This window comes from Chamaea fasciata, unplaced genomic scaffold (assembly GCF_029207755.1).
Source record: "Chamaea fasciata isolate MVZ Bird 193981 ecotype frontalis unplaced genomic scaffold, bChaFas1.0.hap1 SCAF_7, whole genome shotgun sequence".
NCBI lineage: Eukaryota > Metazoa > Chordata > Aves > Passeriformes > Sylviidae > Chamaea > Chamaea fasciata.
In genome coordinates this window covers 9,967,727-9,991,792 of record NW_027094092.1, presented here as the reverse complement: position 1 = coordinate 9,991,792, position 24,066 = coordinate 9,967,727, and the positions used below count along the sequence as shown (strand labels likewise).

The 24,066-nt window shown below is 43.9% G+C and overlaps 1 protein-coding gene across 3 annotated transcripts in view; it reads left to right on the top strand.

Moving 5' to 3' along the window:
* Positions 1-24,066, top strand: part of NAV2 (neuron navigator 2) — a 387,234-nt gene that overhangs the window by 157,984 nt on the left and 205,184 nt on the right. The window contains exons 1-2 of one of the 3 annotated variants that reach the window (XM_066187504.1): positions 19,847-20,307; positions 20,509-20,794. The exons of 1 other annotated variant lie outside the window; for it this stretch is intronic. In XM_066187504.1, coding sequence (XP_066043601.1) covers positions 20,537-20,794 — 258 coding nt within the window. In that variant the 5' untranslated portion in view covers positions 19,847-20,307; positions 20,509-20,536. Of the gene's footprint in view, positions 1-19,846; positions 20,308-20,413; positions 20,795-24,066 lie in introns of those variants that run through there. One more of the 3 variants, XM_066187505.1, reaches the window with a different exon arrangement.

Below are 24,066 nucleotides of genomic sequence, written 5' to 3'. Positions count from 1 at the left end.
TGTGTTGCTCATGTTGAGATAAGATGTGCCCAGCTCCAGCTTATGCCCCAAAATGGCCATTTGTAATGGCACAGTCTTTTTTTTTTAAATGTTTGGAAATGGCCCTTTGCTGAGCTGCAGGAACCAGCACAATGGTTCTTCCCCTGGAAGGGGTGGGTGTGCTCTGGGTTTGCTTGGCTCTTGTGGTTCTCAGGGAGGAAGGAGAAACCTTGCAAAAAGTGCTGGTGGTGGCTCTGCTGTGCCATGTTGGTGACAGGAGCTGAGTGATAGAGGGACTGCTTTAAACAGGGTGCCACGTCAGCAAACTTCTCAGCAGAGGCTGAGTTATGGAAGTAGGAATAGAGGCTGGGAGCAATGGAAATAGCTGACTCTTCCCAAAATACATTGTTTACACTGAGGGTGTTAGAGAGAAGCCACACTTTCTTTGCAAAACTCAGGCAATAAGTGTTTTCCATCCTGTTTGGTTTTTTTTTTTTTCCCCCAGCTCGAATGCAAAAATTACTGGTATTGAAACATTTCCTTGCTGCATTCACAGCCTAATGTTTGATTTACTTCACTATTCACAAAAATTACTGGTATTGAAACATTTCTTTGCAATATTCTCAGCCTGATATTTGATTCAATTCACTATTCATGTCTGCCAGGAAGTGAAACTCTGGGCAAGTCTGGGTAAAGTGCATTGAGAAATAAATGGGCAAGCAGCGATGGAAAAGCTGGGATTTGTATAACTGCAGGCCAGAATGGAAAAGAAATGTTAGCCCAGCCTTGTGCCACTCGTTCCTGACAGCATGGCCCGAGGATCAGAGATTTATCTGGAGATTAAGGAGCAAGAGCAAAGGGCCTGGAGGTAGGAGAATACAAAACCTGAGTGATCTGGTATACAGCAGTGTGGGACTGAGCTGAATATAGAAAAGAGAGTTCTGTGTGTTATCAGTTGTGCCATTTTTAGTCCTTTCAGTGTCACAAGGCTATTCCTTAGCATAACATCCAGTTTAAAAGCATAGTCTTTTTTTTTTTTTTTAAAGGGTTCTAACCTGGATTTTTTTGTCCTTTGATTCTTGAGCTTTTTTTTAAAAATACTTTTTGCCTTTGTAGAAGAGAAGAATTGGTCCTGCACAATATCTCCTCTCCTTTGATGCCTCTCAGTCATGTTGATCCTGCACTTACCTGATGTTATAGCTAGATGTCAGCCTCAGATGTGAATCTGTCACTCGCATTTATTTTTGCTCCTTGTCTCTCTGTACCATGGGACTACTGAGATAGCATGAGAACTGGGACTTGACTCCTTCTCAAAAGCCTGACCCAGGGGTTTAATTATAAAAGTTAGAAGAGCCAGTAGAAAGGATTTGCTTTTAATAGGCTTGGAGGAGCATCTGTGCTGATGGTAAAGTTTGGCTTTCTGTTGAGTTTTCTGGTGGACTTCTCGTTTTGCAGCTAAAGCCTCTGCCTGTAAAGCTCTGCTCACACAGAGCAGAGTTCTCCCAGAGTTCTCCCAAAGCCCTCCCTCAGTAATGCAGCCTTCATGGGCTCCCGGAGCTTTGATAGCAGCTCCACGCAGGCCAACGTGGTGAGACACCAGGGCAAGGAACAAGTCAGACTGGGACAATGACAGCAGGAAAAGCGTGATTCAGCTATGACCCCGCAGCCTTGGCAAACGGCAGGGCACATTTTGGCAGATGGGAGGATGCATCAGCACACAGAGGGTTGTGAGTCACGGGGTGACTGATGCTGGGGGGCAGCACAGGGTCATCCCTCCAGGTCTGATCTGGGGTGGGGTGGCTGAGGTGAATGGGCAGAGGCTGGGCCCCTGCAGTTCAGATGGGCTGTTTTGGGTCAGGGCAGCACAGGTGTTTCCTTTCCCTGTGCATGGCTCTCTCTGAAGTGCAGCTGCTCAAGGCCTGGCTTATGGGAAGCTGGAATCACGTGTGCGTTGGGAATGGGGCACGCAGCTGGTCCTGGTGACTTTTTCAGTCCTGTCTCTGGGTCAGTGTCTTGGGATGGGATGGACAATAAAGATTGTTACTGAAATTTCAGTAACAGTTTTCAAGACTTCAGTGAGAAAATGGTAAATTATATAATATAAGGATTGTATATCCACTATTAAAAGCAAGCAGGCAAGCGTGAAAGCCCTTGTCTTTCTGTGCTAGGCTGCAGAAATGTGTGTTTAATGTTTATGTTACCAGGATCTTACTGCTACAGGCATTTAAGTGCAAGTGGTTACCTGAGGGCTTACTAAGGTCTGGTCCCTATTTCTAACACAGTTCAATTTATCTGAATAATCTTTTAGCCCAATCTTCTCTTTCCAGGAAAGAGAGAAATGGAGAGAATTCTCTCCTGCAGCTCACTGTGTTTCTTGCCTCACTTCAGTAGGTTTAAAGCAAAACCAGCTCCTCAATACATAGATTTGCAGGGCAGATGTGGTGATAGGCTATAATATCAATGTCTTGAAAAGAAAGTGTCCTGGATTATAGGTTCTTGAGCTTAAGGGAACTCATCACTAAACTGGGCTGAAGCTCTGTGGCTGCCTTTTCCCATCCACTGAATTACTGGAGTGCTAGTGCCATCTTCTACATTTGTAAGCAACAATAAAAATTTGGGTGATATCACATGCACCTTTTGTGGCACTGTTCCTTCTCTTGTTCCCCTTAATTTCAGCTACTTGCCTGCACAGAGATGATTTCCATTCCTGCTTTTGTTTCCTGCCAAACTCAGGACAAGGAAAAGCAGCAGGTGTAAACACAGAGCTGTCAGCAGAACAAACTCATGGGTGGTATTTTAAATGCTTTAGGTGACTTGCTGTAGAGACAGGAATATTTTACTAGGATTATTTTTGGTTTGGCAGGGACGTTTGTCTCTTCAGGGTTTTTTTTTTTTTTTTTAAAGAGAGTTGCACTCCTGACTGGGAGACAAAAATCTGGGCTCTGTGGCTTAATTGCTAAAATCCTAAAATAATTTATGTTGGAAGGGTTGTGTGGAGGCCATCTGGGAGTGGGAGTGTGTGTGGGAGTGTACTGCACAGTGCCAGGGCTTCCCCCCCTGCTCTGCACAGGTGGCAGGGACACAGGCACTGCAGTCTGCTGGTGGCATTGCTGCCTCCTTCCCTCCCTCCACGACTTGTGGCCCATTTGTGCTGCTCCAGGGTGGCAGCAGCAAGACCAGACCTCTCTAGACCCTGTAATTCAGGAATGGCCGCTGAAGTCAACCCTTTTGATGCCTTAAGTTTTAGCTTTCGTGTTTTTCACATTCTGTGCTGCCCAGAGGTGCAGTTCCGAGCCTCATATTAAGTGCTGCTAAGCTCTCTTCACAGAGTAGGGAGACAAAACAAATCCTTTTCCTGCTGAAGACCAAGGACAACTTTCAGGCCCAAAAGCACAAATAAGGATGGGCTGGAGGGAGGAACAAGAAGGATGGGACCTCCCAACCTGAAGCTGCAATTGGACAATTAAACCCCAATATGCAAACAGGCCAGAACTTATAAAAATGTGAGACTTCGTGACTAGTTGACCATTTTGGGTCCACCTGGGATGTAGCCCTGGTCAGGCTCTTGTCCTGCCCAAGATGTACCCTGGAGGCCTTTCAATAAATACCTACTTTATTCTCTAGCTCTGTGCAGTCTCTGTTTCAGGTCAGCCTTCCTAAGGCATCACTTTCACAACAGGTACAAAGGATGTGAAACTTCCGTCACGCCATCACTCAGTGCTTGCTGTATCTCCAGGTTATCTCAGAGAAGAGCAATTACTGAGTTATCCTTGGGAAGTGCTTCCCAAAATAATGAGCTTAAGAGACTAATGGAAGCACAAAGGCCTTGATTTAGGTTTTCTGTATATCCTTATTCAAATCTGGAACTTACTACCCAAGGATGTTGTCTCCTGCTACCTGTATTTTAAAATATTTTATCCCGGGGAAATACATTACCCTTAGCTCTTGAGAGTGTCCAGCCAAATTTTGACTGTGAGGTGAGCTAATGTGCCAATGTTTTCTGTTTTTCTTTAGGCCATACTTTGCTCATCAACAGTAGCTTTATGGCCAGCAGTCACATTTTGCAGTGTGTCCTTATGCGTCTCTTGCATGTTGTAGCAGCTACGTGATAGTTGCCACCCGGTTTGGATCTTCATTTATAGCAAGGACAACTACACACAGTATAAATAGAAATAACCACTGGGTTATCTGGGAAACAACTCTATTAAGCATGCAACCTGGAGTAATGTAAAAACAAAATGGTTATTTTTTCTCCCACTCAGAAGCTTCTTTCTTACTGGAAGTAATGAATGCAGACATTTATCTGACAGAATGCTGAGGATTTTTAGTAATATGTAATGACATGGCAGGAGTTAAAATTGATAAGTGACTGTACTTTGTTTTCAGTGGAAATGCTTCAAATGTCTACTTTTGTAAGAGACTTTTGTAATGTTAACATTGCTCCTGATTAACATGCTCTGTGATGTCACAGGGCCAAACTAGGACAATAAAGACTCTGTCCTGTTCTGTACAGTTCTCAAATATTGACGGGGTGCTTGACTCCATCTCTGATAGCCAAAGTGAAGTCAGGTGAGGGTGAGGGCAGTCCTTGGATAGTGCAAGTGGATGGGAAATGCTGGGATGTGGGGGTTTGGCAATGCCACTCTTGCTTCTGAGTCACTAGTGAGCTAAAAATCTGGACAGAGTGTGAGGGGGTATATTGACATGGCAAATTGCTGTCACAACAGCTGCCTCTAATCTTATTTTCACGTATTTATAGTGTATAAGATAACATTTTCTCTCAAGTGAGCCCTCTGGCAGGCCCCTGGGCACAAAGGGACCGTTTTCTATCAGCATGGTGTGGAACAATACTCTGATTACTCAGAGGGGATTGTTACTGCTGCCTTGCCAGGTTTTGCCCAGTGCGTCTTCAGGTTGAATTTGAGATCTCTAATGGCCTTGATTACAGACTAATAACGAGCTTTGATGCTGTGCTTAAACCCGGAGTGGGAAGAATAGCAAACAGAGAGGGAGCTGAAATATGGGACCGCTGGGACAGTTTCCAGCTTCGACTTGTGATCCTTCTTTGTGCTCCCAGGCTTTACCCTGTCCGTGACTCAATTACTTATTTTATACAAGTATGAAAGATTGCTCTAATGTGGCTGGTTCTTTGTTTCTGAGGGCTGTTTCCAGCCAATGTCCTTAGCAATTGGATTTGCTTCCACATTGTTATATCCAGAGCTGCCTTTTATTTGCTGTAATTATCTGCTCCCAGCACAGCTCTGCCACACAAAGGTTTTTGCCCGTGCACACACATGTTGGAAACCGCTGCCCTTTGTGCTCTGACTCTAGGTGGTAAAGCATAACATGGAGAGGAGGAGGAACATTTTGTGGAATTTTTGGATCAAGGGAACAGAACTAATATTTCAAAGTCACAAACAGCTTTAGAATTCCCTCACCCTCCTGTTTATCGGACAGGGAATCAAAATACTGAGAGTAAAAGGAGAGAAAAACAGTACCTTCCTTTATTTCTTCCTTCCCTAACTGTGTTATCTGCATAACCCTCCCCACTTTTCTCATTTGTTTGGGGCTTGGTAGTGCCATAAACATGAACTCAAAACAGATAGTAACATCAAAAGAGCTGTTATTTTAGCTGTTATTAGATCAGAATTTTAGATTGCTTACCAATATTTTTATATGTAACCTATCTATTATACTTTCTTTATTTCTACTCTTCATTAGCTTGCTTACACATCCCAAAAGGTTTTTTCCGGTGGTTTTGTCTTTTCCATTTGTCAAACTTTGCCTCTCTGTCCCTGCTTCCAACTGCTCCCCTGTTGTGATTTATACAGGTTTGGGAATAATTACAGCTGTTTTATTTAGCTGCTGCTGCTGCATCCATGAGTGTAAGTCCCCAGGAAATGTCAAAGAGCCTAAGTTTGTAGACTAGCCTGGAGAACTGATGCTAGATGTACCCTTCAGAAGATGTAAAATCAACTATTGTGCACTGCAATTTTTAGTTTTGTCTTGCAAAGGAGCTGAAAACACAGATTCACAGGATATTCTGAGTTGGAAGGGACTCACAGGGATCATTGAGTCCAGTTCTTAAGTGAATGGCCCCTACAGGGATTGAACCCACAACCTTGGTGTTATCAACACCATCCTCTGACCTACTTAGCAAAACACAACCAATTTAAACTTTTTTTGTTTCCTAATTTCAATCAAGGCTGGGAAAAGACAACACACTTAATAGTCTTTGTTCTTTACTAGGAGTATAGTTGCTTCCTTTTGGATTTGCCCACATATGAGCTATGGCATCCCCACATCCCCTTTAGTGCAGAGGAACCTGACTTTGGGTCACACAAATGCAGATCAGCATTTATTACATGGGTGGAGAATGCTCCCATGCTTAAATGAAATCTCTGTCTGGTAACATCTCAGTTAACAGAGCTGTCACATTGCTCTGGGCAGCGTGCAGACATTTTTATCTGGTTTTACAGTTCATAAAGAGAAAACAAATAAAACACATTTCCAAAGCAGCAACTAATTTTACTTGTTTCTATTTTGGGCAGCCTGATTTGAGGCATTTGCCAAGCTGTCAGGCCAGCTCGCCTACATTTGCAGGGGAGCTTAGCAGTGGCACTGGGCGCCCGTCCCACATCCTTGACTTCCAGGGTCATGGCTCTCCTACAGCACCAGCGCTCTTCCTTTTTGCCTGAACGGGTGAGATGTGCCGTGCTCTGTTCCTGTGAGGAAGTTCAAGTTGAGTGAGCGTGGCTTGTGTCCTGACTGCACTTCAAACACTTCCTGGCCAGCCATGAGGGCTGCCCTTGGGGGAGAGCAGCTTGCTCACCTTGCAGCTGGGCACTGGAGGTGGTGTGGAGCACATTGGCGGCGTCACGACCGCCGCGGTTAAATCGTGTTTGAGATAGCAAAAGCCATCTGCTGTTTGTCCCCCCTGCCTGCTCCCTATCCAGGGAGCCCGACGGGGTGCCAGGCTGTCATGTGCAGTGGGCCTGGCTGTCCTGGGGACTGGGTCAGAGGCTTGGTGACCCATCTGCAGGTGACATCACAGGCCAGGCTGCCAGCAGAGGGACGGGAGCTGTGTAGAAGTGTCGTGTTTTATCTTCTTTTTGCCAGAATTAAATTGATGGGATTAAATGCACGAGACGATATTTCTTGTTCGGACTCAGATGTTTATTAATTCTTATATACATTACAGTCTCACAAAACATGAGTTCTACAGCACTTCCAGCTAACAAACTAAAAATGGCCCCCATCTCTCTCTTTTCAAGGCCTTTTAAGGATAAACTGTCCAGTTAAGAAATGACACCTCAATTATTTTTACTTTTAACTCAATAACCAACCACCCGTGGCCCGCAATGCGGACTTTTCTATCCAATTACAAAATACCCCAAACCCATGAAGAAGAAGGTGAAAAAGAAGGACTGGCCTCTGCTCTAAACCCTCCATCTTGCTTTGTATACATACTAATATTTTCTAAAACCTTAAACTTAAGTTTTCCACCCTGTGATATCACCCACTTCTATTCAAACTACACACCCATAATCCCAGTGCTGTCATTGGATTTTGGAAGCCTTCTCCACAGCCTCAGGTGAAAGGCAGTGTTTTCTTGAGGGTCAGTGCCTGTCAGCCCAGAAAGTCTAAAATTCCCAGTGCATGAGAATTCCAGCACTGAGGGTGGGTGATCCTGGCTGCGCTGAGAATGTGCTCTCACTCTCTTCAGATGATGGCAAGGAGAGCTGGCCTTGTGCCTGCTCCTTCCCTGGGGAGAGAGAGCTGTGTGGGACTCATCCCAGCATCACTGTGCAGAGATGACCTTGCAGTTGCTGCTGTGCCCGTGTTGGGATTGTTGGAACCCTCATCTCTGGATGAGGTTTGGTGGCAATTTAATCTCTGTTATGTAAATATAGGCCTGAAACACTGGGAAAGTTAAAATTAGTATTTTACTGACTTCATGCATGAAATGTGAACCTGATTTTGGGGTATACGCTGTGTAGTGTTTTACAGGTTCAGGACTTCCATGTCCTAATGATCTCTCTCTTCACATCTGGGTGTTCATCCCAGTCCTGTTCCCGTCATTGGCTATGCTCTTCACACCTTCCTCTTCAAAACCAGTTGCCATTTTCATGTCCTTCCATAATCCATGCTCTCAGCCCCACATACAGGTTTTCTCTTTGAGCCTTGTTATCCTCCCTGCTGCTTAGAATCCTCCTTTTGTTCTTTCTGGTCCCCTTGGACTGGAGTGCTCACTTCAGTGGTGGGCCTGGTCCCTCACTCATGGGAGCAGTGCAGTGCTCAGGAGCACAGACTCAGCAGACCTCAGCTGCTGAATTTAAGCATTCTTATGGAGCATGAAGTAAGAAGAAGTGATTTTAAAATCAGCTGTGTTGTGTATGTTTTCAGAAAAAACATGTTAAACTTAATTCCCTAACTACCTTGCCCAGTCACGAGTTCCTTGTTCCAAGCTCTGGAGTGCCTGAGCTGTTGAAGCAAAGGTCACTGGTGCTTTCTGGACGTGGCTGAGTGATGACATATGGTTCTACCTTGGTTCTGGCATTTTGGCTAAGGCATGACAAAATTTCCAGCCTGAGGTGGGCACTGGCACTTTGTGCTTCATACGAGAGTGTTAAAAATTGGACAAAATTATCAGCAGCTGAGAATGAGGTATTGGAGTGAGGAGTCTCTCAGTGGGTTTTAAAAAGTTGATAACGATGTTTAGAAGAATGATACGTGCTATTTAATTATTTCCTAGTGAAGTTTGAACTTTCTATGATCAGCATGGGTGGTGTAGGCACAGTCCTGCCTGTCCCAGTGTGTTTGGGCAGTAAGTGCTCATGGTGGGCTTACAGTGATGAATTCTCCTTGATCTTTGCTAATGCCAAGTTAAAGCTTTGGTATTTGCTGCTGCTCTGATTTTTTTACAGCATGCTAATTATTCCTTTGAATTGGAAGTGCTTGTTCAGCACAGGGTAAGAGAGATTGGAGTTGGTGATGCTGTGCTGCAAATAGTGTCGAACTTTTCCTGTTTATGTTGACGTGCTGTTCTGGTTTTCTCAGGTCAAATTAGACATCACCACATTTCTATTCAGCTCACAGTACATGTGTGTGTGCACATGCATATGCATACACAGCTGTAATTTTTTATTGTTGTACTAACAGCAGTACTGTCCAGGAGAAATGTTTTTCCTAACATCATGGTGGAAACACGATGATGATTTTGGAAATGGCTGCAGCTGTCTGAAAACGTAAATGAAAAGAGAAAATAGAAACACAAATATTTTGTGTCTGTGCAGAGGCTAAAAGGTAATTAGCCAAGGGTAAATAAATGCCTTTGTTTTGAAAGACCCAAAATGGTGACCCAAAATGTTTTGAAAGGTTTTCTGAATGATGCCATTTCTGTGTTCAAAGTTTCAGTCCAGAAATCTCAGACAAAAGTGTTAACTGTTGGCAGGGGAGAGCAGTGGAAAGTTATGCCTGCAATAGAAAATCATCTCAGTTTTAAAAGTGAACACTGCTATTTCAGGTTTTAATTTTGATAATTAGCAGTAGCAGCTCATCCTCAAATTGCACTTCTAACAGTAGGTGGTCCAGAATTGCATGAGGTAACTTAATATGCCCTTTTTTCCTGAGTCTGTAATTGGAAAAAGACAGGAACAGCTAACTGCTATTAATTGCACAAGCTATTTACAGCACAGAAAAACTGGTTTCTCATTTGTATACATGCAGAACAAAGCTAGCACTGCTGCGAAGTGCTGCACTTGAGAGGTTTTGCTCTAATACTGAGTGTCAAACACTAACTCCTGTTACTGAAGGTCTGCCTTGGCCTGTAGTTCACAAGCCCTTGGACAGCACACCTCACCTGGTTCCCAGCTGGGTGTTAACAAATTCCCTAGGGCTGCTTCTCTTCTGTGTCCTTCTAAATTCCTCTCACTTCCCCAGTGGATATGGCAGCTCCTTGTGTGGGATCTCTCACGGCTTCCTGCCAGCCTTTCTGGAGCCCACAGACCTGTGGAAGATGCACGTCTCTCCTGGGTTGTGTCACACCAGCTCTGCCTGCACTCTGCAGATGGAATTGGGATGTCTGAAGAGTCTGCTGAGAATGCAGCAGGTAGCCAAGGAACTTATTGAGATGTCCTGGTGCTGTGGGTTACCCATATGTTGTACCTCAGGGTGAAAACACGCACTGTGGTTTGCATTTGGTGTCGAAGTCGCTGTTAATGCAGGCTAGGTTAATGTAAATTGCAAATCCTAGATGTCAGCATCTGTTCACATAATTCAAAGTGATAACACGTTTGTGTTTGTGAGAGATGTGAGAGAAGAACTGAAAGGGTGATCACACTTAAAACATGTGCGAACGTTTTCCTCCTAAAATCTGAACTGCTGGTATCTTCTGCTGGCCCTCCTGCCTAAGCGTTTTCTTGTGGTGGACCAGGTTATTGTTCATAGCTGGTTTCCACTTTGAGTTCTTCTAGTAGATACTAATGGCATTTTTAATTTTTTCTCTTCTATTTGGGAATAGTTGGGCTAATTCAGGTTGAAAGGGCCTTCAGGAGGTCTTCAATCTAACCTCATCAGAGCAGGGTCAGCAATGAGATTGGACCACAATGCTTTATCCAGTCAGGCCCTTTCAGGAGTGACAAAATTGAATGGATGGATGCCCAGTGATGTGATCCTTAACAAACTCTAGCAGTGAGATAAGGAGGTATAGAGCTGGTTACAAATAAAGTTTGCCTTGATTCTTCAGAAAGCCAGAGGTGCAAAGCTTTGAGCTGTAATTGAAGGCGGAACAGATGTTATACGTGATTGGAACTTCACTGTGGGTCCCCATCTAAAAAGATTTATAATTTCCCAGTTAATTTCCAGATGATCTTTTTTAACGTGCTGAGGGTAGCAGATGTGTTTGTTGTATCCTGCTCTTTAAAGTCATTTTAGGAAGTTAAACAGATGGATGCCTTTTGAAATTCAGCAGCTGTAGCGGCGTTGTTCCATGTGCCAACAGGCATGGGAGGAAAGAGAGCAGCTGAGAAGTGCTTTGCCTGTGACGAGCTGACCCACTTGCCAACAGCCAGTAATGTACCAATGTTGTGACAGTAGTGATTGACTACACCTGCTTTTACAGTGGAATCTGGGCAAGCTTGAATACAGGTTGTTTTACCGCTGGAATAAACAAAGCTCATGTTAATTCTGGTGCAGGAGGTGATTATGTCTCAAAACACAGAAAATCGTTCCATCATCTGCTGTGCCATTTATCTGAAAAAAAAAAAAGGTTGTGCCTTGCAGTGTCCTTGCTGCTAAAATTTCAAGAGGAAATACGCAATTCAGAAAATTTCTCTCTCAGTGCCGTTGTCTTCAGTGTGTTGTTTGTTGTCCAGTGATAAACATCAGCCAGATCTTCGATATGGCCATGGGGTGTTTTGACACTGATACCTTCCCAAAATATTCCAGACAGCGAGGGTAGTGTTATTAAAAATCATATGATGGAGTGTGTCAAGTAAATGCAAGGCTGTCAGGACTTCCTACTGTAGCTGTAAACCATTGAGTTCAGTACAGCATCATGGGTAGAACTCAGGGTGGCAGGAAACCTGTCGCCTTAAAAAAAAAATTGATTAAATGTTGAAATATCAAAGCTGTTTAAGGCAACAAACAAGTCATTGATCATTACAGTGGGAACCTCCTTTGATTTGGTGGGAAACAAAATATTAGGACAGCATTCATGAGTAGGTTTTTATGTCAGTTTTGGGTGGTGGATATTAAAAATGCTTGAAAAAGTCAGTGTTATAATGCACAGGAGGGTTAGTTACCAGTTTGCTGATGGGAGAATGGGAGAACAAAGGAAATACAAAGAAATTCGACAAGGGAAGTTTGATCCTGCCATGCATGAGGCTGCACAGTGGCCCTGCAGCACTTTAAATTTGATTATTCTGTGCTAGGTTAATAGATAGATTCAGGAATAACTGTTTCCTGTACATTTCCTCACAAAGCAGTCATTTAAGCTCTCTGGTTTAAAACTGAGTGTGATATTTGGCAGGTGCAAGTAAACCTCTCCCTCAAATGGACATGTGGTTTTTAAAAATAAAATTAATTATTACTTTTTTGCTGGTTTTTTTTCCACCCTCACAGTTTATTGGTCAGGGAATCCTCATCAAATTCCCTCACTAGATCATCGCAGTGGGGATGGAGGTTGATTTTGGGGATGTTGACTCTCAGGAATGATCATGGCTGTTGGATTGATGGTTGACTTATGTCTCTGTAATTCTGAAGAAATTTCACTGAACTTTTTGATTTAAGAATTTCAGTAGAACCATTACCTCAAAATTTAGCTGACTAGGATGTGTTTTTATTTTCCATAAACACCGACTCAGGACAAATCTTTCTTTAAAGGAGCTGTAGAGGTAGGCAACGTTCATTTCAGGGCATTATGTTAAGCACTTTCTGTGTTTCCTTTGATACCACTGTGAACAATCTAGGTTTGTATGTTATTTTTTTTCTGGTAACATGTTCAGAAATAGCTGGTGTTAGTAATATTGCAATTAGTGCCATTATGTGGTACATTGCAGGTGAATTCCAGCAGAGAACTGCTCCTGAAAAGTTGCCCTGTGGAAATGCTCGGGGTTTTTTTTTTTTTTTTTGTTTTTTTTTTTTTTGTTCTAGGGAAGAGTGGCTGCCTGGAGGCTTGGGTTGTGAAGTGTACTTGGCAAAACCTGAAAGTGTAGGATGATATTAATCATTCCCTGATATCAGCTGGCAGTTGGTGAGCACCACAAACACTTATTCCGTGGCTCCAGAACTGCACTGTGCAGTACCAGCTGAACAGGATGCTTGGGCTCAGTAGGCAAGAGGATTTTTTTAATACAAATTGATAGGAAATGCTCAGGGGAATGGAGATAATGTGAGCGTATGATAGGATTGGATCGTTCTGTAAAGAAGATTTGGATAAATACTTTGAATTTGGAAGGCAAATTCTGATGCTGGCTGTAGAGAAACTACATTGATTTAGGGCAAGCAGAAATCTGGTCCTCGCCACTTAGTTTGAGTAGTGATACTTTGCTCTTTACAAAAGAGCTGAAGTTGCTTAATGATAATCTGGCCAATTTGTGTTTGTTCAGAACTGCTGATGTGGGAGAGACTGATGGCAGCTGAGGCTGGGTTGGAATGCTTAAGCAGATCCAGTTGTAAAAAGGCTTTGAAATACAGCCTTTTCTTTCCATCTGCTTCTCAGATGGTTTCTACCTTTAGGCTCTGACAACTCTTCCAGATGATGGAGCAGGTGCATTTGAAACGTGCCAGCAAGGTTACAGAAGGTGACTACCTGATGATGCGAGGTTGTTACCTTGAAAGTGGGGGCTATTTTTAACATGCCACTTCTTGAGAGAGTAGAGAGAATAGCAGCAGAGGGAAGAGAGCATTTTTTTTAAAGTCCTCTGCATCATGTTTCATCTTAATGTGATGGTTCTTAAAGTCAAGAGTAGTTTGTGGTATTTATATTATCATCATCGTCATCACCTTTCTTCTGTGATACGCTCATTAGTCACAGATGTTTCCTTTGCTTTTCCAAACACACAAAGCCATAGGCAATGTCAAGTCAGGCATAAAATAATATAGGAGCTAGTACTATTAACCTTGCAGAAACAAAGGACACACAAATAGATTAAGAATACCCAGATGCGCATCTCTGTCGGGAAGACGTGATCTGCAAGTCTCCTTCCAAAATGGCATTGCAGTATTTATTCCAGGTGCTGTTAGTGGCATGGAGAGATGATGTCCATTGTTACAGTCACACGGAGATGTGCAAGTCAAAGTGAGCTATAGGCTGGCCTGACAGAGCTCCTCTGTTAGGATCATAAAGATTATTCATGTGTATTTGCTTTACACAGTGGTCACTGCCGTGACCACAGCACAGACAAACAGTAAGCATCTAAATCTTACACCACCACAGAAAGCATTAATTCAAATAAGCTCTTGCATTCCTCATCCCTTTCAGTCCTCCTCCTGATGAGTTTAAGTGTGAGGAATGAACTTCACGTGCAAAGTCAGAGAGGTGGACCTTCCCAAAGCCCACCACAGAACCCCTATCAGTGTGTGTCTCAAGACAGCTGAGCCCAGTTTTTATTGGATTGTGAGAAACTGGTATGGCTACAAATCCAAAAGCAATGGGAGAGTAATGAATTCAGAGCTGTGAGTGTGCATTTGCTGTGACAATAGAAACTTAGGAAGCTGTTGAGTGAAGCACTACTGCAGGCTTACATTACAAAACCATTAAGCACTCTGGTACAGAAACGAGATTAAATGTGAGCATTGTTCAGGAGATTCTAATTTTAAATGGTGTCGTTTTCTGTCACCATGCAAGAGCATCTGCTTGTATCACTAGTGTGGCCAGTGACATTTCCTGTGTATTTTTAATGAAAATGAGTGGAACAGATGTTCTTGTCCAGGTGGAACTTGGCTTGTATATTTTTAAAAATTTTACACCATTACAAAATGAAGTGGAATTAAACCCAGTGTGAATTAGAAGCGTGTCAGGGGATTACAAACGGAATTTTAGATCAGAATTAGTGTAATGCAGACAAGATTTCTGTCAAAAGAACTGGGAACAGAACCAAGGTTTCCTCCTCTTCTCACTGCTCTATATAAAGAACTCACATGTACAGATTATAATTGCTGTGGTGAGAGGATGCCAAATTATATAATGCTTCTATCCACATTCCTCTTTCTAATCTCTACTGTTCCCCTTGGGGGAACACAACAAAAAATTATGAAGTTTACACCTTTACTCCTCTACACCTTTATGGGTTCATTCATAGAATGGTAACGTGAATGTGCAGATGGGATCAGGCTTTTCCACATTTGATACTGATCAGGGACAAAAGATGGATGTGAATGTGCAAAATGCCCGCAGTACCAAAAATAGATCCATATTTATTCCTGTCATAACTTCACTTAAGTTGATGGAGCTGTGCCAAGGCTGAACATGCCCACAGGTCTATAGGACAGCTGTAAAGCTTGGTGAGAATGGGTTTGAGAGAACAGTTAAACCCTGATTCTGACACTGTGTGGTGACATTTTAGGGATATTCACCTCGAATGATTTGGAATTCACCTTGAAATGATTTTTCTGGGAGACTGCAGGTACATCCTTAATGCCTAAAAGCCGAGGATGGCGTTGATCAAGGTATTTTCAAGCCTTGAGTTCAGTTCCATCAGTAGTTCTGAATCACCAGACCAGCTAATGAGGTGTTCTAATTGACAGCATAATTCTACACGGTTTTTCCATTTAGGCTAATGTAACATTTGGCTTCGTTGAGGATGAATATTAACCACAAGTTGAAAGGAAGGTCTGATTCTCTGATCTTTTGCTACATTTCATCAAGCTTTTAATTTTACTTGCAAAACCCACATGCAGTCCATACAGGCATTTTCTTTCCGCTTGGGTACAGAGGGCCTGTTTTGTTGTTAATTGATAATGTGTGAGCTGTGGAGGCAGCTTCAATGGTATTACTGTTCCAGAAACATTCATCTCATTCATAAAAGATCATCTGTTCAAGAGCAGTCAACCCTGGGCTTTTGTTCTGTTTACTGGCTTTGTTTTGGGCAATGTGCTGACTTGCCTACAAGCTCTTGAACTACAGGGCATTCAAATAATTTCCTCGGATGTGTTAAGTTCTTGAGTTCACATGAGTCTGCTCACTGAAATTTTGAGAGTATTAAGCCGGTTCTCAACACCAGAGTCTTGGCACTTGAGTTGACACTCCATGGTGCTGAGCAGCCACAGCTTGGGTCCAAAGTAGTGACACTCTCTGAGCTTCAAAATCAGCTGTGTAAGCCAAACCAGTAGGGTTTATTGTGGTTTTATTGTGGGTTTTGGGGTTTTTTCTAACAGGGAAGTAAAGTGCTTGTTTATAGCATTTTTCCTTCTGTATTCCCCCATTTGGGGAGTGGGTGGATGTTCCCTGGACTACAGGCAGATAAGGAGGGGATGTTGTGGTTTTTCAGGCAAAGATACTCGTCAGGCTTAAAACTGCGAGGGAATTTCTCCTAGTCAGAGGCTTACCCAACATTTCTGGGAAGGAATGAAGCTCTTGCTTCTTGTTTAGATAATTTGCCTTCTTTTTAAAGTTACTTACTCCTAGCTTAGACACAGAAATTTGGGTGATTCAAAACAGGGAAGGGAAAACCAGTTGGGCTTTTCAAAGAAGATAAGGGACAGGTTCCCAGATCCCTTTGACTATCCAAGAGAAGTAGTTTATTTTAAAAATCCTAGCCTTAAAACCAGATAAAAATTAATTTATTAAACAATAACAACAAAAACAACCCAAACCCAAAACAAAACCAAAAATCCAAACAACCCAAAAACTAGTCACTTCCAAAGATAGACCAAAACTGATGTTGCCAGTCTTTGCAGATAAAGTCTGTAATGTGATGTAATTTATGATCTCATGGTGTGACTCCACTGCCACTGGTTACAGATGCTTACATTTCTGTGCCATTATGCTGTGCTGTTTAGATATATGAAGCAAAATATGTATAAAATAAAAACGCCCCCAGGTTTTAGATGACAAAGAATTCTTAGATGCAAACCGAATCCACGAGGGCAGCAGTAATTCTAGCTCAGTCCTCAAATGTGTTATCAGGAATTCACATTAAGCTTTGATGAAGAGTGCATCCATTTCACTGAGTTGGCAAAATAGCTGTCAGGATCATAGGCTGGGTGTATTCAGAAGAAATCATCCTCAGTAGGACTGCACACTGAGAAATCAGTAAGATTCCTTAAAGTGTCCAGAGGAAGTGTGGAATATTCAGTCCACATCATCAAAGAATCAGATTCCTTTGATTGTTAAGAGAGCAGTGAAAGGAATCCTTTTGGTAAAATCAACTTTGTGGCTGGTTTGGTATCCTGTACCCTAGCCAGCTTTCCAAAATGAAAACAGAACAACAAAAACTGGCAAGTTGGGTGCAACAGGGATTGGTGGCCTGAACCTCATAAAACTTGTAAGTGAAGAACAGAACATAAAGCTGTCAGTTAGATCTTCTAATAGCTTTTAAACCTTACTATATTTTATTACAGACCTAAAATTAGCCTGGTTTTCAGGTCTGGATCTTTTTCAAGATGTTCATACTGGAGCCCAACCTTCTCTTAGCCAGCAGGGCTGAGTCCTCAGCATGGAATGATGGAAACGGTGTTGGAGCATTTGACACATTTCTGCTCCAAGGACTACCAGTCCTCTCAGATGGTAACTTTACATTCTTTATCGAATTGTAGGGTTTTGAAATGTTCTATATAGCTGTGTTTAGGCTGACATTGTTTGTGTATGGCTATGACAGAACATTAGAAGATTTGTCTTGGTGGGATCTCAGTGAGATGGATGAAGAGGGGTGTGTGCTTTCCCATCTGAAATCGATGGATAAAGAGACTGAGGTGGAAGCAGTTACTTAAACTGCCATGAAATTTACCCTTTTGTAGTTACCACAGAACAGCCTGCAGAACTGGTACATGTGAAAGCAGATGTGCTGAAGAATGCCAGCAACAGCCAAAAGTCAACATGTGAGCTTTATGTGTACTGCAGGAACTTGAATTACATTTTACATTGCAACATTGAGGAAGAATTGTAGTTGATAATAAGTAGGGCACAATTTCTGACTTCAGTTTTTAGTTCTGCCACTTAGACACTGTGTAACCTTGGGTAAGTCATTGAAGATGACCTCTGCCAGAAGGATCCAGTAATGGTGTCTTCACCTTGGAGACACTTACAATACAATCCAAGAAAAGCCTCATTTTTCTGTCTGAAAGTCTCAGATCTAAAAACCTGAGGTTTGTACATTTAAAACTTCCTCAAAAGACGGAGTGTTAAATAGGCAGGTCCCAGCTCCCCTTGCTATGAGTGACTGAGCAGGATTGAGCCTTCCGTCCCCAAGCACTGCTCACAGCCTGGATGGGGCAGGGGCAGTGGGGCTGGCCGTCCTCTGTCCTGCTGAGTCGCTTCACTCAATGTGTATTTCAGATATTTGAAGTGTAGGTTATTTGCTTCTCTGGATGCCCCATCCTTGCAAATGTCCAAGGCTGGGTAGGATGGGGCTTTGAGGAACCTGGACTAGTGGAAGGTGTCCCTGCCCATGGCAGTGGGGGTTGGAACTTTTAATCCTTAAGATCCCTTCCAACCCAAACCACTCTCTCCTTGCTGGCATCACTCTTGTCTTTGCCACCCAGGCAGTGGTTTAGGGGTTCAGTATTTGGGGAGTGGATGAGGTGGGAATAAGGAGCTGAAGGAAGCGGCCCTACTAGGGAAATAAAGCAACTAACTGGAACTGTGATGAAGATTTGATTTAAATGCACCTTTTGCTTTCATGTCATGTGTTGGTCTTGTGAATATTATTCTGAGGCACCCTCCTATAATCATAGAATTGTTAAGGTTGGAAAAGACCTCCTGGATCATCAAATCCAACTGATAACCCAGCACTGCCATATTACCACTAAACCATGTCCCCAACTGCCACATCCACGTGTTTTGTGAACGCTTCCCTCAGCAGCCTGTTCCAATGCCTGACAATCCTTTAAGTGAAGAGATTTTTTCTGGTATCCGATCTGAACCTCCCCTGGCACAACTTGAGGCCGTTTCCTCTCCTTTTGTCACTTGTGGCTTGCGAGCAGAGCCCAGCTCCCACCTGACTACACTCTCCTCCCAGGGAGTTGTGCCAGAGGGTCCTCCCTGAGCATCCTTTTCTCCAGGCTGAGCCCCTTTCCCAGCTCCCTCAACCGCTTCTCGTGAGACTTGTGCTCCATTCCCAGCTTCATTCCCTTCTCTGGACTCACTCCAGCCCCTCAATGTCTTCCTTGTAGCAAGGGATAAGTCAAAGCCTTTTCCTGCCTTTACAGACCACCGGAAAACAGGGCACTGTGGCACTGCATGTCCTGGTGCTGAGCCCCCCATGCAGGCTGAAGGCATCGCTTGGTGCCTTGGGTTGCACACTGATCATCTCCCACTGTCCAGGATGGTGCAGGTGTGCGCAGGAAGAGGAACATGTGCAGCTCTGAAATGTGTCAGGATGAACAGGAATGCCGGGTCCGGGGGTTGTAGCAGATCCTGGCATCCACCGAGCAGCGTGAGGAGCAACCCGCGACACCGAAAGCCTCCCCAAAGCCAAGTGTTGCTGTAATAGGGCCGGATTACTCACTGTGCTTATTCAAATTCCTGTTGTTGCTGGCAGCGGGAGTTTTTCCCGAACAGCCACGAACAATGAGTCACCTCCAGGTGTTTTGATTTGAATTTTTTTTTTTTTTTCAAATTTCAAAAAGCAAACCGGTCCGCGGCTGGCTCCGTGCCGCGTCCCCGGAGCATCCATCCATCCATCCATCCATCCATCCATCCATCCATCCATCCATCCATCCATCCATCCATCCATCCATCCATCCATCCATCCATCCATCCATCCATCCATCCATCCATCCATCCAGACCCCTCCACCCCGTGGCTCTCCCTGCCCGCCGCCGCGGGAGCCGAGGCCGCTCCTCCCCTTGCGGAGAGAGGGAGCGATTTCTTGGTTATTTATTTATTTAAATTTTTTTTTTTTTTTTTTTGTTCCTGCTGGGAGCGGGCAGGACCAATGCAGGGCCCGCCCTGCCCGCTCGGTGCCGGGCAGCCGCCGGCCCCCCCGGGACGCGCCGGGCGGGAGCCCGCTCCACTGCGGGAGGGAACACGAGCCGCCGGCTGCCTTCCCTTCCCTCTCGCAGCTGAATCGCTTTTATTTTCAAATTTTTTTTTTTTTTTTTTTTTTTCCTTTTCCCCACCCACCTCCCGGTTTTTTATGCTCAGCACTGGGGGAGCCGGGAAATCTTGTGGCCACTGACATGTTTTGATTTAAAAAATCGCTGTCGGTGGACGGACGTTTCTCCTTCTGCTCCGGCATCGTTGTCCTGTTCACAGCTATTTAGGCTTAAGAAGCTTGATTCTCTAAGGCTTGTATCCAAGGGCATCAGTCATTAACACACTGAGCTACATCTGCTTCTTGGCTAAGACTGAAGAAAGACATCTTAAGCTGGAAATCCTGCTCGCTCACTCTAGTGCGTACGGAACGGGAAGCATATGCAGCAGCAGGTTCCTTTTTTTTTTTTTTTTTCAAAGGCTGCCTCACTTTGGAGATGCAGTGACAAGATAATGGAGTGAAAGTCTCTCATTTCCAGGCAAGAAAATTGCAGGAGTCAGATAGAAAAAGGAAGGAGCAAGTTACATAGCAGAAATAGGAAAAGAGGACAGTGGTAAAGAACTGAAAATAAAATTAGAGGAAACAGGTGGAAGGCTGGCATAAAGCTGGGAGATATTTTAGACTGAAAGTGGTGGGTTTTTTTTTTTTTTTTTCTTTTTTCCTTTCCCTTTTTCCTTAATTTTTTTTTAATTGGTTTTATTGTTGATTTTAAATTCTAAGCTGATTTTGAAGATCTCTGCAGTAACTAGGCTGCTTTGGAGTAGAACAGCTTCCCCAACGTGTCATTTTCTCTCTCCCTGCCTGCTGTCTCTGCTATTGCTGCTGCTGACAGAAACGTGTTAGGAAAGCAGAAAGAGAAAATGCCAGCCATCCTGGTAGCCTCCAAAATGAAATCGGGACTACCTAAACCCGTACACAGCGCTGCTCCAATCCTGCATGTCCCAACGGCCAGGACCATCCCACAGCCCTGTTACCTGAAGTTTGGGAACAAGGTGGAGGTGACGAAGCCATTGTATTCCAGCCAGATTCCTCTCAAATCTTCCAATGGACAAGAAAACGCCGGAGATGGCCTCCCAGCGAGGAAGAGTAGCTCGGTAGAAAATGGATTTGACACACAGGTTAGCAGGCACCAAATGCTGGGGAGGTGTACGTGAGAATTTCCTTCTATGTTGAGAGTGTGCAGCAGGTTTTCTGGGCAAGGGATGTGCATGTGTGTGTGTGTGCCAACATCTGTCTGCAGTTGTTTTATATTCCACACAGTGGCATGTGTAATTCTGTCAGCACGATGGAGCTGATGGTGGGGTGCTGAAGGGATGGGGCTGTGTGTGCTGCTTGCCTGGGCTGCTTTCCCCGTCGCCTCTGCTTGAACTTGGGGGGGATTTACAGGAGGGATATGGTAGAGATGTTGTTTGTGGTGTGTGTTCTTTGTGTGCTCTCTGTAGGTGCTAAGTGTAAGGGGCTGGCTCGTGTGCCTGGGCTGGGGGAGGATTGCTGCTCGTCATGAATGTGTTTTGTGTTCGGTCATGTACTGTACCAGAGCACTGGTTGTGTGAGCGTTCTGTGCTTGTAGCTGTGTGGGGAGTGAATGGGAGGCAGTGCTTGATGCTAGATTACAAGATGCGTGTCATTCAGTGCAGCTAAATTAAACAGATTATGTAGGAAATGAACACTTAACTGGAATTGCCTGTATAGTGCTGTACGTGCATGACATCATAGATGCAGCACATCATCAACACACATATTTTAGGCTTCCTTTTAATCTGTGTCAGTCTTCTAATGTATTTTTATATATGCTGCTTGCTGCAGAGGGAGGAGAGATGCCTGTTCCTCAGCTGGTTTAATTTCTGTGGGCAGGGTGAGGCTGTCAGCGTGGCTGGGGCTGCCCTGCACTGCCGTGCCCGGGTAAGCTCCGCTGCAGCGTGGGCACAGCGTGGGTGTTCCTGTGCTACGGAGGGAGTAGGGCAGATGGGCTGCTGCAGCAGGCACAATTGATTGCTGTGCTACTGAGATGGCTGTACAGCCCTGTGATGTGTTTTGGCAACAGCCATGTACGTTACACGCTGGTTCTGCCAATATCTTCTGAGCCCGGTGGAAGGTGATACCATTATGCTGAGAGAGGGAAACGGTGACAGAGACTCACCTTTTTTTTTTTTTTTTTTTTTTTTTTTTTTTCTTTTTTTCTTTTTTTTTTTTTCCCTTCTTCGAGGAATAATGGATCATCCCTACCACCTAGATTCTGAAATCTGTGGCCTGGTAACCCTGTTCCCTTCAGACAAGTGTGCCTACTGATTGGGCATGTTTGACCGCGTGCCCTGATTTCAGGATATGCTGCACTTTCCTTGCTGGTAGACAGGGTGACGTATTGGGCTGCTCAGGCCAGACAGATCTGACTGGAGCAGGTCCTGAGGGACTGGGAGCAGGAAAAGGAGACAGCCAAGCATCCATGCAGGGTAGTGGCAGCAGGCAGACCAACCTGTGCATCACATCTTGCCCTTACAAGAGAATCGAGTGCTCTCTCTCACTTGTGCCTGAGTCTGTCCTTGTGATCATGAAACGTCAGCAAAATCGCATTATCTGCTGCCCTTTCCCTCACACATGCCGTGGTTTCTGCAGGGAAATCTACATTGCTGAAAAAGTGGTTGTTATTCAGAAATACTTTCTCATCTTGTAACAGATTATGCTCACAGAGATCTGCCAGAGCTTGCAGTGGTAAGGGCAACACTATGGTGATTTTAACCCTTACAAGGATGTGGAACAAACCTTATTATTTGTAGTCTGATGACAAAAGGGTCTTGATGCTAGCTTGTTATACTTAAACAGGGAGTGATTTTGGCTAAGGGGATGTCTGATAATTTTACATTTTTAATTATTTCAGCAGCAGGAGAAATCTTAAGCTTTGTATTCTCAGTAACCTCCTTTGGCTGGCAGTCTGAGCAGATCACCAGCACCTTTTAAGGTGTGAACCAGTGAGGCTTTTTTTCACTATCTATTATCTTGAATAAACACACTCATTTTTTGTTGTTCATATAGATCCAGCTTTGATCCCTCTGCCCACAAAAGCATGCAGGGCTTTGCCATTCAGGGTGGTCATTTGGAATGGGAGACTGTATCCAGAGGGAGATTTTTCCAGATGTGTTGTATCAAGGGCACTGTTCGTTCCTTTTCCTGCTGTTCCTCCCTGCCAAGGGAGGGGGAACAGGATGGATGGACAGCTGCCAGGTGATATGTCAGCAGCTAGAAGGACTTTGATCTTGAAAGACCTTCAGCTGCATTCAGGTACAAAAGTGCTTTCTGATAATAACCCTGGTAAGGTTTAGTCTTGAATGCTGCACCAGGTCTGAGTATCTTGAGAATCTGATGGTGATCACTTTGCTTCTCTGGGTGGTTTATCTGAAGTACCAAGGTAACCCTCACCATTTTATTGGGCAGGCTACCTGGCATCACCTGTGAGGGAGGGAAGTTGTATTCTTCCAGCAGAATTTAGAGTTTAGATCCACAACCTGGACCAATGCCAAGTGTTTTGGCGCCTCTCTTCTGTAGATCTTGGTCCCTCTGCAGAATTTTCAGCCTACAAGGAAGAACAATGTATGGGTGGAGGGAGAATGAGAGAGATTGTGTCACTTGAAAACCAATTCTCTTGGTTCTGGGAGTATTTCAGGGAGTTGATCTTAATCCCATTGAAGTGGGTCCTTTTTGTACTACATAGTACAGAATTTAGTGGCTTATTTGACTGATTATTCTGGAGAAGAGGCTGTGTCTAGAGCATAGTCCAGAAGGCACCATGTGAAGATACCAGACCATGTTCTCATGCTGGGTTAGCATGTTTCAAGCCACTTACACACCAGTGCAAAGCTTCATGAGCTTTTTTGGTGGCAGGTGGTGCCTTTCTAGAAGCTGATTCTTCAGAGAACATGAGCACTGCAGGTGGTTTTCATTAAAGTACCAATTTTTTAAAAAACTGCTGAAAATCGAGATGTCCCACTCACAAATGTGGGATCAGTGAAAACTTCTAAATGTTTTGCTAATTTTGTTCCTCTTGATATGGTTTTAGATGTGTAAACTGGATTTTACAGTAACTGGAAGTTTTGTGCCTTAAGGCCTTGTAAGGGTATTGTGTTTTTTTTAAAATGCTGTGCAATTTATAAAAAGCATACTTCAGAGTGTTTCAGAGGCACTTTCCAAAGAAAGGTCTGAGGGTTTTAGCATCAAGCCCATTGTAAATGCTGGTCAGAAATGTTAGGTTGATGAATCACAGCAGTATCATTCCTATTTTACTGTTACTGATATACACACTCTATTTTTCCATATTAAATCCCCTGTGTTGTGTACAACAGTATCTGACTGTTGCACTGGTGCTTATTTTGTCTTAATTTGAAAACACCGCCAATAA